A 15,881-nucleotide genomic window follows, 5' to 3' on the forward strand; every position below is an offset into this window, starting at 1 on the left:
CAGCATAGGCCATACATTATACACTTTTCTTTCCTTCAAAAATAGGTTGAAGGAAAGAAAATAGCTTGATGGGGGAAACCCTCCCACAATGCTATTGTATTATGACAGCGGGAGGTTTTCCAGCCGTCAGAATACAATGATCACTGCTGGCAGCTACAGCCACCGGCAGTGATTGTACAAAGAAAAGAAAGGAGAAAAAAAAAAAAAAAAAAAAAAGACAGGCTGGTTGTACTGAATTCAATCGATGGATCAACTTCAGTGCAACCAGCCTGCCCATAGACCAGCCTTACCTTTGCAGTTTGGCTTACACACACAGCCGCATGAGAGCCATACAGCATCCAGAGCCTCCATAAAGAAAACTTCACCGGGACCCACAGCTGCTGTGTACATACACCCTTAGATTGCAATTCCAAGATGCGGCTGTATAGGGGCATGTGCCGGTGGTTGCATAGAGCACTTGCACGGATGTATGACCCAAATGCAGACTGTATGCTTGGGGCATAAAACTGTGCATGCTTTACGCAGCCACTGTGTATACCCAAAAACAACCCCATCTAGTAAACTGTGTTTGGGCAGCTGTACGCAGCAGCTACGGGTGCCAAGGAAGTTTTTAACCTATTAGTTGCTGTATGGGCCTCTTGCGGATTACACATGATCCTTTAGTGAGTCAATAACCTGGAATAAACGGTCGGTGACACCAGAACCAAAGCCAAAGGATTAGCACAACAGGCAGACATATGGCATTTTCAGGAGGTTGGGAATTGTAGAATGGTGCTCCGTTCATACTTTTGCAACTCCAAAAGTCGTGCAATTTCCACTGCACCTTTGATGCAACTTTGGATGGGTGCGACTCGGATGTGACTTTGGATGTTGACTTTGTTGTACAACTGTTGCATTGATAACATTAAGATGCGTCTTTTGCGAGTATACACTGCATTCTATGGCACTCACATCAAAGTTTTGCAGGAAACGTTTTAACGTGGCTACAACTTTAAGTCAACTAGATTTATACAGCTTCAAAAGTCACATGACAAGTCACACAAGTGTGAATGGAGCCTGAATTTTGTAAAGCCTGTTGAAACTTGACCATTGCTCCTGCATTATATGGCCAAAGTATGCGGATAATACACCCTCCCCCCCCAGATGCGTTTTTAGGGTTTTAAAGTGAAGGATACTTTTAATGTTACACAATACTAATACATAGAGGTTGATTTACTAAAGGGGAATATACTGTGCACTCCAGAACTTTGGGTAATCTTTGCAAAGTCAAACTTTTGTCTCATGTACAACCACATGCAAGGAAAATAAAAACAGCATTTTTGTTTGCACATGATTGGATGATAGATTATCATTTCAGAGCTTCCCCTCAGATCTAGAGCAACTGCAATTGAAGTGCACAGACTATTTGCCTTTAGTAAATCAACGCCATCATGTGCTTCCAACCTTGTGGTAACAGCTTGGGGAAGGCCCGGTTCTGGTCCATCATGACTGACCCTGTGCACAAAGAGTGAAGGTTGTTATAACCCAAAGGATGGTAATAGGGGATGAGAAGGTTAACTTCATATTTGGACACCAAATACCCAACAAGTTCTTCTAGGTTTGATGGTCAGATGTTCACAAACCTTTGGCCATATAGGGGGAGATTTACTAAAACTGAAGCACTCAGAATCTGGTGCAGCTGTGCATGGTAACCAATCAGCTTGTTCAATTAAGCTTTGACAATAAAACCTGGAAGCTGATTGGTTTCTATGCAGATCTGCAACAGAGTTTGCGCCATGCAGTTTAAGTAAATAACCCCATAGTGTATCTTTTAATGCACCCATCACACACAAATAGTTTCCAACATGCTATCATCTGCAGGTTTTCAACATCCTAGTAGACAACTATAAAAAAAAAATTAAAAAGTCAAGATTTTAAGTGATGAATGGGATGGGGTATGTGGTACAATTACATAGGGTACCTTCTGTACATTAGCAATGGAAGAAAAATAGATTAGAATGGAAACGATCATCAGATTCATTATTATTCTTACTGATGACTCAAAAGTTAATTTACTGTGTTTTGTGTTGTTCTGCTGGCAAAGAACAATAAATATGCATGTTGGCTGAAGGAGAAAAAGAAAAAAGGTTTCACTGTTCTAATAGCAACCAATTAAATCATAGGATCAGAATAGTGCCGGATTTCTGGTTGCTCCATTATTAGCTCTAGGATGAGCTTTGGTTACAAGTAAAGGACATAAACAAGCTGGAAAGTGCTGAAATCAATACTTTAGATCCAGTTATTAATCAAGTGTTCAGAGACAATAAAGCAATGTCCATTTCCCAGCAGAAAACTCCACATACCACTTGATTTTCTGGATCCAGCCAGTAATAAGCAATAATCCCCTCTTATCCGAGTCTGTAAAACTGTAGAGATTGACAGGCAATCTAAGGACACATTATGCAATAATCTCATATAATAAAGGACAGTTGGCCGTTCATTATTAATATTCCGTCAAGTAATCTTACTTACAGATTGTAAGAACTACCAATGTATCATGTGTGGTGTCTATGTGCCGAGATCATCCACCTCTGCTCCAAAGAAAAGGACTGGGCAGATTCACTTCCCAATCGGGAATACTAGTTCTCAGCAGAAGAGACCTGTCCACTGAATACTAGGTGGGGGTCCTGTTTAAAGAGTCAGTCCTCTTACAGCTAAAATCTAGATGTTGGCTAGCTGAGTTGCATATTGGCTTCTTTTACCTTTTGGCACTTTAGCAGCCAGACTTTTTATCTTTTCATGTGTACAAACCCAACCTGGCTTTACAAATATCTGTCATTGTTGTATTTTATTGAGATTTCATAAGAAAAAGCAGAACCCCCTGATGCAGCAAGGGAAGCAAGACTTGCAGGTAGTGCTGAGTCTAGAACAAAGACAAGAGACCTGCTCATAGGAAAACAGAAACTAGTGGTGTTTGAACTAGTCAGTATCTACCAAAGTAACAAAACCCTAACCAACTGTTTGTTGAAAGAAGTTTCACAAAAGCCAGCCATAAATGGATCAAATCTCATCTGGTTCAGAAAGGACTGGCTGTGATTTGACGCATCTATGGTTAGGCTGGTTGTACTAAAGGTGATCCATCTATGGTTAGGCTGGTTGTATCATAGTTTATCCATCAATCGACTTCAGTACAAGTAGCCTGTCAGATTTTTTTTTTTCTATGAGATTACTGCCAGTGGGTATACCTGCTAGCAGCGATCACTGTATTCTGCTCCTCATCAGCAGAACACAATAGCACTGCAGGAGAGATTCCCCCATCAACACAGTCAGTGTTGATGGGGGAATCAAGCAGCTTTCTTTCCTGCCACCAGTGGCTTTAAAATTTGCAATACTGACCTTAGCTTCAGCTGTCCAACACCCATTTGCTTCCTTGCCAGCTTCTTCCAGATGCCGGTCTTTGGGCATCCTAATTGGGCAGTGTGATATGATGTCACTCCTGTGTATGCACAGAAATGCAGCCATCTGGGCACATAGGCACAGTGCCTGAATGTAAACTGAGTTTAGCATGCGCAGCTCTGTGTACAATCCACATTGTGAGAAAGCAGTTCTCCTGGCCCGACTGCTGTGTATTGCAGGCCATAGACTGAGAGAAAACCGGACGTTTTTTTAAAAAAAAAAAAAAAAAAAAAAAAAAAAAAAAAAAAAAAAATTCGGTCGTTCAATCAACCGACGTTATCACCATTGTAAAAAAAAAAAAAAAAAAACCGGCTGATTTTCGTCCCGTCTACGGCCGGCAAATATAATAGCAGTGTCCCTGCAGACAGCTCCGCTATTATATTTGACATTTAAAAGTATCGCAAAGTTGCAACATTGTATCCATTTGTAACCATTTCAGATACAGATGTTTCTATTCGGATACAAATAGATACAATGTTGCAACCGCTATACTTTTAAATGTCAAATATACGTATATCAATTGTAACAAACAACAGTGCAGCGCTTCAAAAATTAATAAATGGATGAAGACAAAATATATATATACATATGTAAAGTCTATGCAATATCCGCGGTATTGTCTGATGAATCTACTTCCGAAGTATGTACTGCCTCGAAATAACAGCAATGTGCACTCACCAGAAACGCATGGAATATGCGCATATAGGAGTAATCATCCCGGGTGTCCGATCCGACGAAGACCGAGTGGTGGGCGTCCTATTCACGGTGTGTCATCAGAAACAACACGACAGATCCAGAGGTCCCCTTAAGGTTAGTCACACTGATAGTGTTGATCCCTCTTCTGGCTGGTAAGGGTACCCTTTCTGTGGGAGTAGCAGCTCCAAGAAGGAGCCCCAAAAAACAAGTGCCAGAGATAGTGTAGTATGTTCTTAAGGTGATTTTATTAGTCAGACATAGCAATAGGGCAGTATGCACATCACAGCATTCATTGCGTGTAAAGTGTAAAAGAACAGCATTACTGACCCCAGTAAAGATGGCCGCCGGGCCTCCTCGTGGCTCCGGCGGTAGGAAATGACGTCACGCTCTGCACAGCTCCTCCTGAGCTGTGCAGAGCGTGACGTCATTTCCTACCGCCGGAGCCACGAGGAGGCCCGGCGGCCATCTTTACTGGGGTCAGTAATGCTGTTCTTTTACACTTTACACGCAATGAATGCTGTGATGTGCATACTGCCCTATTGCTATGTCTGACTAATAAAATCACCTTAAGAACATACTACACTATCTCTGGCACTTGTTTTTTGGGGCTCCTTCTTGGAGCTGCTACTCCCACATAAAAGGGTACCCTTACCAGCCAGAAGAGGGATCAACACTATCAGTGTGACTAACCTTAAGGGGACCTATGGATCTGTCGTGTTGTTTCTGATGACACACCGTGAATAGGACGCCCACCACTCGGTCTTCGTCGGATCGGACACCCGGGATGATTACTCCTATATGCGCATATTCCATGCGTTTCTGGTGAGTGCACATTGCTGTTATTTCGAGGCAGTACATACTTCGGAAGTAGATTCATCAGACAATACCGCGGATATTGCATAGACTTTACATATGTATATATATATTTTGTCTTCATCCATTTATTAATTTTTGAAGCGCTGCACTGTTTGTCACAATTGATATACGTATATTTTAAAGGTATTGTGGTTACCTGAAGTGTTCTAGCTGCTGTATACATTTGAGAGCGCTCACTACATATCACTTTTTAAATGTCAAATATAACAGCGGAGCTCTCTGCAGGGACACCGCTATTAGATTTGACATTTATAAGAATTGTGGTTGCAAACATTGTATCTTTGTATTATAACATTTGTATCCGAATAGAAACATCTGTATCCGAAATGGCTACAAATAGATACAGATGTTCTTCTTTTTCTTTGGCAACGGCTCATGCGCATTTTTTTAATTGGTAAAAAGATCGGCTGATTTGCCCATCATTGCCGTGAATCGTCCGATGGGCAAAATCGGCCGTTTTTTTTTTCCAACATGACCGATAAAAAAAAAAAAAAAAAGTGTCAAAATCAAGAAAACCGGCCGACCAATTCAGCCACTAACGATCTGAAAATTGACTATTTTTTTGGACAAATTTTCGGTCGTTTTTCTCCCCGTCTATGGCCTGCATATGTCTGTATAGAACAGCCTCACACAGATCTCCTTTCTCAACCACACCTTCCCCTACTCCTGATGCATTTCACCAACCCTTCCCAGGGGGGCTTAGTCTCCTATGACTAAGCCCTGGTGGGTGAGGTGAAATGCATCAGTGGGCATGGATGACAAAGGAGAGCTGTCTGAGGCCGCTCTATACAACATACACACTCCAGTCAGGTCAGGAGTACATATTTCTTCCAATACTAACATTTACAACTGGTAAATGAGTGGACAGTTACGTCGGCACCCCCTTCTCTGGGAACCAGAGGAATCAGTCCTTCCGCTTCAAGCAGCAGTCCAAGCTTCAGTAGAAGACTGGGAGCAGTCAGGTAGGTACATTTTTATTGAATTGTTTATTAATTTTTGAACATCGGATGCCTGTGTCCCTCACTGGATGCCGTGTTTCCATCCTCCAGCTCCTACTTCAATACAACAAAGAGCAGTACTGTAGGCACAAGAGTAAACAGGCATCTGACACTCCCAAAGCTGTGACGTTCTAAAACAGTTTTACAGGGGCCGCAACACTCGAATAAAGTGGAGGAAGCAGATATGGGCTGCTGGAGAGGCAAGTATCTCTCTTCTATTGCAGGGAACAGTCATTAAGATTTTCTTTGACGACTGACAATGTCACTTTAACGAGATCAATAGATTATTTGGAAAGTGGATTAGCTCACAAATATGCAAAACCAAGGATGTTGTTACTTTACTCAAGAGAGAACAGAAGAAATGTCCATATCCCATTAGAACAAGACTAACACACAATGCAATGGCAATAAACACAGCGGTAGTCATGTTGGCAAAATGCCCAGAACAAAGATGGCACTTGTAAAAGGCACTGCTGAGTATTTCCATTCAGGATCACAGTTGTAACAAGGCACAAAAATTGTTGTTTGCTCCTGAATCAGTGCTGTAAGGCAGAACTGTCCCTTTTACTTCCCACCTATGAACTGATTTGGCAAAACAAATAAGTAAACATTTGTATCATAAAACAATCCAAAATAAATAGAGGAATGGATAATTATGTAAAGACTTGTTTAAGCTCTGGCTCACACCGGTGCGACTTGTCATTCGGTTTGTCAGTTTCAAATTGCATGACAAATCGCATGGTTGGCAATGGAACCATTCAAAATTGGTGCGACTCCAACTTTGCAGTGCTGCACCGGTTTGGAAAAAAAGGTTGCTGCACTATTTTTTGTGATTTCAGGAGTGACTTGCATAGACATCTATGCATGAAGTCGCACAGATGTCATCAAAGTCAAACTGACAAGCGGCTTCTGAAGATGGATCCAGTGTGAACCAGGGCTTAGAGACAAGTCTCAATATTGTTATAACACCTAGCCTTAAAGTCCAACTGCAGTCAAACTGTTTAAGGTCTGTACAGATAGGGAAGGGTTAGAATCTCAGTCAGGTTTTTACTGCTTGTGTCCTTATCGGAGATTTACCTTAACTTCCTGTCCCAGTGTCACAAGGACAGAAAATCTTACAAAAACAGCAACAACAGCACATTTATTCAAAAGAGCGAAGAGGGGTTGGAAAATCAGTCAGGTTTATACTGCTTTCTGTGTCTTCCTGTCCCAGTGATGCTCACGTCCTGTCATTTCTTGTTGAGGTGTCACCAGGACAGGAAGTGATGAGAAAACTCCACAAGGACAAAGACAGTAGTAACAGCTGACAGATGTATCGACTGATATCCTCCCTATTGTCAGCTTAAAAAAAAAGGTTTGGCTGGGGTTGAGCTTTAATAAACATGCTACTCAGAAATGCTGGGTAGTAATACTCTTTGTAAGATCAGAGTTAAGATGGCTACACCTATGCTAACCTTCCTCCAGCCTATTATTCAGAGCAATCTTCTGCAGTACAGCCACTGTCAAAATGATGTCTCGTTTAGCCTAGGCTTCTGTGGAACTTTGGGAGGAGAAGGTGAAGAGGAGGAGATGTCTGCTGCTGCTGCAGAGGGTAAAGAAGGTGATGATGGTGCTACACAAAGAGGTGGCGGTGGAGGAGGGGCAGGTGACACTGGCCGTCTAACTGGAGCAGAGGATCGAGGAGATTTCATCCTCGTGGCTGCCATATCAATGCTGGAACGTCGTGCATCTGACTGCTGGGATTCTGTATTACGAGCAAGCTCTTGGCAGCGCTCCACAAAACTGCCACTGGTGCGGGGAGATGGTGGATCAGAAACTGCAGAAAATGCCTGGCCTTCTGCCCTTAACTGGCAGCTCTGTGGTTTACTAGATCTCATGCTGGAGCGAGGGAGAGAGTCCGACTTGTGCAAAGAACTGAAACTCCCAGATATGTGTGGCTGCAAGCTGCACATTGAAGCCCAGCCTTCTGTAGGGCGAGTAGATGCAGGAGGGCGTTGAGAGGAAGTTAACATAAGCCTGGAGAATCGATCTCGCATGTTGTCACTCAGCTGAGACTGCAAGCTAAAATACAAACACATAAGAGAAGTTATTGCTGCAGTTCTTTGTAAAACGGTAGCAGAGATAAGGCTTCCTGAGATAAAAAAAAAAAAAAAAAAAAAGAAAAGACGCAACATTTTCGGGTAGAGTCAAAGCTCGTCTTCTTCCTTCTGTGCCCAACACATTGTTATTGGCCACTGATGCAGTCCATAATAGTGATGGGCCAATGGGAATGTGTGATGTGCAGGAGGGACATTAGAAGGACTATTAGATGAAACATTAACAAACCCATCCGGGAAATAAAATACACAAAATATGGAATGTCAAACAGGCTAATACGGACCATCTCCTTTTACCCCTACATTTTCCAACTGGACACCAAGCCGACTCTTCACATTCGAGGTTTGGGGGGCAAGAGGAGGCTTGTCAAGAGGGTAACCATGCCATCTTTTTTTTGTATACTTTTCCTTTTGATAAAAGAAAATACCTGGCTAGTGATGCGCGAGGGTTGGCACTGTGGCTGAATGATGTGGCAGGGCTTATTTCGGGGGTGCGGGTTAGAGCCAGGTCACACTGCTCCAGCTGTTCCAGCAGCTCTTCCTGAGTGAGACCCCCTTGTTCTGCTGCAAAACAGATGAACACAGCGACAATTATACATTAGTAAAGAATTACATTTATGTTGTCATGTACAGATTTACAAAAGGAGAATTGGGACAGGATGGACTACCCAGAGAAGAGATAGGTTAGCATCCGCAGGTGAAGCAGTTTCTATTAACACTTTAGACTCCACATAAAAGCACTTGGTACAGCTTAAATGCAAAAGGCTGTTAAAGCAGAACTAAAAGGATGAGTTTCTACACAACTTTCCTGGTCCTGTGCCTGGCTGGCATCTTCTCTTGTGTGCAGATTTTCTGCCATCTGCATTGACTAGCGTGGGATGATGTCACTCCTGTGTATGCGCAGGAGGCCATCATGCCAGCACACTAGGGATCAGGCTGGCTGTTGTAAGCTGAGCTGCGCATGTGCACTTCAGTTCACATGGTGGGGGACACTGCAAACAGGCAGGTAAGTGTATTTTTTTTTTGCAGAAGAGACATTACATGACTCTTCTGCAATTAAAAAAAGAAAAACTGCCTGCTCCCAACGTACAACAAAAAGGACCTGTAGTTACATTTTAGGTTTTTTGTAAAAGCCCAACAACCATCTTAAACCTATGAAAACACACACACACACACACACACACACACACACACGTTAGAGCTAAGGAAACAAGGCAAGAATTTGGAAAGGTCCCAGAAAATTTGGTTGAAGTGACTGTAAAGCTTGATTTTTTTTTCCATTAACCACTTCCCGTCCGGCCCATGTATATAAACGGTTGGACGAGAGCAGCGCAGGGGCGGGTGGCTGTTTATAAATGGCCTCCCCGCCTGCTGCTTGTGCACGCTCCCTGGGAGTGCGCAGCACCGCGATACGGTGCCCGCTGTGAACACCGATCGTTGTACGGGACCTCATGCAGAGTAGTAAGCAAGATGTCACTTCTGACATCATTGCCTACTACGTATGAAATCTGTGAATGATCACAGAGGTCACATGGTACAAGGCTATTCACAACAGCCTTGTAGCATGTGACAAGCTGTGACTAATCACAGCTCACACAGTATTTCTCAATGGCTGCAAAAATGCAGCCAGAGAGAAGGAGAAATGATTGCTTTTAAAGCCTTTATGGGTGTAAAAGCAATCAGTGTAAAAAAAAAAAAAAATCTTCATAGCCCGCCCCCCCCCCCCCCCAACAAGTAGTACAGTGTAGTCTAGGGTGACAGTATGTACAAAAATAAATAAATAATAATATAAAAAAAATAAAATAAAAATGTAAAACATTTTTTTGAAAAATTATAAATTTTTGGTTATGAACTAATTTGGGTTATTTTTTTTTACTAAAAACAGAACTGAATACATTTTGGCCAAGATTTATGAATAAAGATTTATTTGCAAAATTTTATAAGAAAAACTTTTTTTTCAAAATTTTTGGACTTTATTTATATTTATATAAAAAAATCCCAGTGGTGAATAAAATACCACCAAAATAAAGTTTTATCTGTCTAAAAAAAAATGCTACAAAAAAATCATATGGGTAGTATTGCATGACAGCACAATTGTCATTCAAAGTGTGATAGCGCTGAAAGCTGAAAATTGGCCTGGACAGGAGGGTGAAAGTGTCCGGACTTGAAGTGGTTAAAATAAGAAACATGTTATACTTACGGGCTCTGTGCAATGGTTTTCCACACAGCAGCCCCAATCCTCCTCTTCTCGGGTCAACTCCTGCTTCTCTTCACTGGCAGTGATTGAGACAATGAGTAGGCAGAGAGCCACAGCTCTCATGCACATCACTGGATCGAAAAATTGGTCTCAGGTAAATATAAGGCGGAACTAGGAGGACAGCAGACTGCAGGTGGTTTTTTACCTCAATGCACAGGATGCATTAAGGTAAAAAAACCTTATAACTTTACAACCATTTTAACTGCTTAAGGCCACAGTACACAGTGTCAATCACCGGCTCCCGATCGGTGATTACCCGCCGGCGCCCGATGAGTACCGACAGGGATGAGGGCTGCATTGTTTACAATGCAGCCCTCCTCCCTGTTAGTTTGGGCACAGTTATCAGGATGGCGGAGCACAGGCATCCCAATCAGTGTGCTTTACAGCACCTAGTAAAACACTGCCATCACACAGTTAACCTTTGACTGCCCCCAAATGTTAACCCCTTCCTCCCCAGTTCCATTAGTACAGCGTCAGTGCTTTTTTTTTTTTGCACTGATCACTGTATTGGTGTCACTGGAGATGTCAGTGACACCAAGTCACTTCCCCCCAGTGTCAGAATGCCCGCCGCAGTCCCGCTATAAGTCACTGATCGCTGTCATTATTAGTATGTATATATATATATATATATATATATATATATATATATATATATATATATATATATATATATATATATATATATATTAAAAAAAAAAAAAAATTACAGTATATATACACCGCCATTTGTCAATGCTGTAACTTTCATGTAAACCAATTAATTTAGACGAATTGGGATTTTTTTTTAGCAAAGACGTAGCAGAATACATTTTGGCCTAAATTTATGACTATATGTGATTTTAAATTTTTTTACTGGACATATTTTATAGCAAAAAGTCCAAAATATTGTTTGTCAAAATTGTCAGTCTTTTTTTTATTGCGCAAAAAATAAACACACAGGCAATCAAATACCACCGAAAGAAAGCTCAATTTGTGGGAAAAACAGGACATAAACTTAATTTGGGTGCAGCGTTGCATGACCGCACAACTGTCAGTTAAAGTAACGCAGCGCTGTAACGCAAACTGCTTCTGTAACTGCTTCCTGACCGCCCTATAGCAGAAATACTGCTACAGGGCAACAAGGGTGCACAAAATCACGTATATATACACGTGATTAGCGCTCCTGTGGTTTTCATGCCCTTCCCAGATAGCGTCAGATTGCCGTCAGTACACCAGTAATCACATTTAACCCCTTGATTGCCAGGAAGACGCTCATACACAATAAACCTCCATTGCTAGTATAGTGTCTGAATGGATCAATATATCTTTGATCAGATCAGTACTATACCAGTGTTCACATTAGTATAGTGTCCTCAAAAACGCAGCGTTGGTGGGATCAGCCCTGACACCTGCATTTAGCCCCTACACCCAGCAAGTACAGTGTCAGTAGATCACTGTCACTTGATACATTGCACACAAAACCGCACTGCTCGCAGAATCAGCACCCGTACTTCCCCCCCATTCACTGCCCAACCCAGAATTCAGGTGGAAACAGCAAATTTAACTACTCCCCTTGATTTTTTGGAGCTGTTTTTCACGGAAGATCTGTATGCATTGATTGTGGATCAAAGCAATTTATATGCACAACAATTTATTGCCGCCAACCCAAATTCAAACCTTGCCAGACCATTCACATGGAAACCAAATTTAAATATTTTTTTGGGGCCTCACCCTCAACATGGGCATTACTAAAAAAAATTAATTCCAGTTGTATTGGTCCACAGACCTGATTCATCAAATGCCCGTGTTCTTTGCTGCCATGGACAGGCATAGATATGGGAGTATAATGTGTTTTATGCATTTCAACGACAACACACTCTGTCGTCCTTGAGGTGACCCTGAATTTGATCGGCTCCACAAAATTCGGCCCCTCGTAAATCATCTTAACCGAAAATTTGCAGATGTCTATACTCTCTGGATTTACGAGAAAAAAAGATAGTCACGTGGTGCCCCCTGGATGCCCAGACTACATGGGGAGCAGTAGCAAGATAGTTTGGGACTTGGTGTCATCCGTTTTCCATATGGGATACCACTTATACGTGGACAATTTTTATTCAAGCGTGCCACTATTTAGACATATGTACAATCTTGGAATTGGCGCACGTGGCACCGTGCAACCTAATGTGTGCCCACCATTAGAAGTGGGTGGATGCAGGGCGGTATATTCTAATAGTGGGCATACCACACACTTTTTCTAGCAGAGATTTCTTCTCTTTTTTTCAGCCCACAGGCAATACACACACACACACGCACAAAAAAAAAAAAAAAAAAAAAAAAAAAAAAGAACATAGCATATATACCCAACAAGGACCAGCGACGTACTGGTACATCACGCGACTATGAATAGTTATACAAGGATGATGCCTACAGCTGCAGGCATCATCCTGGTATCGTTATTTTCAGCCGGCGATTGGTTTTCATGCAAAAGCAAACCTAGTGGCTAATTAGCTGCAGGATTGCCAGCGGGAAACGATGCCCCCTCTCCCCCGCTGCCTTTCACAGCCTTCTAGGGCAGTCCTGTGCCATCGGGGGAACCTGAGAATGCAGCTGGTGTTTCTGCCAGATGACCATAGAGCTGACTGGAGACCGGAATGGTGCCAATCATCTCTATAGTCTAAGCAAACAGAAGATATGAGCATTTCATCACTTCAGTTTCGCAGGATTTAAACAGCACCATTTGTAAATTGGAAAGCATCTGATCACACCGATCTTGGTGAGATTAGATAATGTAAGGGCAGATGAGATATCTAGAGCCTGATAGAGCCCAGATTTCTTAAAAAATAATATATGACAATGCCCATTGAAGTTATAGGGGATATTTGCATTCCCTGTGATAGCATTAAAAATGATCCAATAGAAAAAAGGGACAGTGTAAAAATAATAAAAAGCACCCTCGCCTCCACCTGCGTGCGTGAGCCTTGACCCGTGTGTCTGTATGTAAACAGCAGTTGCTTCATGCATGTGAGGTATCGCCACAAACGTCAGGTCAAGGGCAGTGATTCTAACACTAGACTTCTTCTGTAAATCTAAAATGGTAGCTTGTAAAGGCTTTTAAAGAGTTGCCTATGGATATTAAAAAATGTACGCAGTTTGTCGCCATTGCACGGGGCATGCGCAGTTTTAAAGCATATCATGTTTGGTATCTATTTACTCGGCATATCTTTTATATTGTACCAAATTGGCCAAAATATTGTATTTTTGAGCATTAAAAGTAAAAAAAGTGTGTTTTTAAAAAAACATTTGCGGTTGAAAAATCGCTGCGTAGTATGTGATATAAAAAATTGCAGCACCCACCATTTAAATTCACTAGGGTGTCTGTTTTAAAAAAAATTGTAATGTTTGGGGGTTCAAAGTAATTTCTTAGCAAACAATTTTTTTAATGGGTTCAAAAAAAGTATCAGAAAAGGTTTGGTCTTCAGGTGGTTAGAATAGTGAATGATGTATGGCTTAAACTTCTAATGCTGGGCATAAAATGCATCCACCTCCCCAAAACGACCCATTTTTGGAAGAATGTTTTTTTTTTTTTTTTTTTTTACACAAAATGGTCACTTAAAATGATTTTTTGCTCACACATGCCATAGCTATATGTGGAATTCCTCCCCAAAATACATTCTGCTACTTCTCCCGAGTATGGGGGTACCACATGAGACTTTTTTTTGGTAGTCTAGCCAAGTACAGGACCCCAAAATCCAATAATATACCTTCAGGCTTTTAAAGGGCTTTATTTTCTCATTACACTTCCTGACTACCTATCAGTTTTCGGAGGCCATAAAATGCCAGGATAGCACCAAACCCCACCTCAAATGACCCCTTTTTAGAAAGTAGGCACCCCAAGGAATTTGATAAGCATGGTGCGTATTTTGAAGATTTCATTTGTTGCCACAAGTTTTTGGAAAATGAAGAAAGAAAGCAAAAAAACTTATTTTTCTTTTCTTTTTTTATATTTCAAAAAGTGAGATCTGCAAAATACTCACCATGCCTCTCTTTAAATTCCTTGAATGTCTACTTTCCAGAAAGTGGTAATTTGAGGGGGTTTGGTGCTATCCGAACATTTCAGGGCCTCTGAAACTATGATAGGTAGTGAGGAAGTGAAATGAGGAAGTTACGCACCTTCAGGCTTTCAAGGTGGTTTGATTTCAGGCTCCTGTATGTGGCTAGGCTCCCAAAATGCCTCACACATGTGGTATCCCCATACTCGGTAGAAGTAGCAGAATGTATTTTGGGGTGTAATTCCACATATACCCATGCTTGTGTGAGAAATATATAAATTAAAAATGACAACTTTGTGTAAAAAAAAGTTTTTAATTTTCCAAAAACTTGTGGAAAAGAAATAAATCTTCCATGGACTCAACATGCCCCTCAGTGGATAGCTTAGGGTGTCTACTTTCTGAAAAGGGGTCATTTGGGGGTGTTTGTACTATCCTGGTATTTTAGTACCTCAAGAAATGCGATGGGCAGTCAGAAAGTAAAAGCTGTGTAAATTCAATTATCTATGCCATAGTTTGTAGACGCTATAACTTTCACACAAAGCAATCAATATACATTTATTGGGATTTTTTTAACCAAAAGCATGTAGCAGAATACATTTTGGCCTAAATTTATGATGAAATTTGGAGTTTTTTGGATATTTTGTTTATGACATATGTGAAGGACGCAGCATCAGACCCCCAGTCCTTCTCACCAACTCGTGACCGAAGGACTAGCCAATCTAAAACTGCGCTGTCACGTGCATAACAATGCCACTCTCAGCTGCACAAAGATTTTCCAGCTAATGGACCACAATCTATGTACCTGCAGCCTGAGAGCGATTGTTACTGGGTCAGGTTAATTACGCAATTAACCCTTCACACTGCCACCACTGCCTTTTTGTAGAGAAAAGGAGGAAACTCGCCAATATTAGCAATAACACTATGATGTTTGAATTATCGTCTGTATACCAGTATCACCACAGGCAGAGGTATATAGAGGTTTAAAAACACACAGTAGCGCTCTTCAGAGATAGGGATTCTTAGTTTGCATTAAAGAGCTTTAGAAACAGTTCAACACTTTTCAGAAAATAAGATTTATTACTAAAAAAGGTCAAAATGGTGCAACAAACGTATTTACAGAAAAAGATGTAGCCAATACACACACACATACATACACACATACACACATACATACATACACACACATATATGTACACACACACACACATCACAGTGGAACCTCAACTTACGAGTTTAATTCGTTCCGTGGCCGAGCTCGTAAGTTAATATGCTCGCTCGTTAAATCAATTTTCCCCATAAGAAATAATGGAAACGGCCGTAATCCGTTCCAACCCTCAAAATGGCACCTCATATTTTTCATTTTTCTTGTTATTTCATAAGGAAAAAAGCTTTTTACATAACTAATATTATATAAAAACAAAATAGAAAGAAAATATGAAGATATAATAAGGTTGTATACAATTTACTTACCTTGGAGATGATTTTTGTTTTCGCT

General features: G+C 41.2%; 1 protein-coding gene across 1 annotated transcript in view; it reads right to left on the minus strand.

Annotated features, from left to right (window-relative positions):
* Positions 1-5,965: 5,965 nt before the first annotated feature.
* Positions 5,966-15,881, minus strand: part of SHKBP1 (SH3KBP1 binding protein 1) — a 37,593-nt gene continuing 27,677 nt past the window's right edge. The window contains exons 17-18 of the mRNA XM_089659122.1: positions 8,530-8,665; positions 5,966-8,066 (exon numbers count right to left, since the gene is read on the minus strand). Coding sequence (XP_089515248.1) covers positions 7,508-8,066; positions 8,530-8,665 — 695 coding nt within the window. The 3' untranslated portion in view covers positions 5,966-7,507. The remainder of the gene's footprint in view (positions 8,067-8,529; positions 8,666-15,881) is intronic.

This window comes from Staurois parvus, unplaced genomic scaffold, assembly GCF_062004578.1.
Source record: "Staurois parvus isolate SC_StPar_1 unplaced genomic scaffold, SC_StPar_1.0 ptg001133l, whole genome shotgun sequence".
Classification (NCBI taxonomy): Eukaryota; Metazoa; Chordata; class Amphibia; order Anura; family Ranidae; genus Staurois; species Staurois parvus.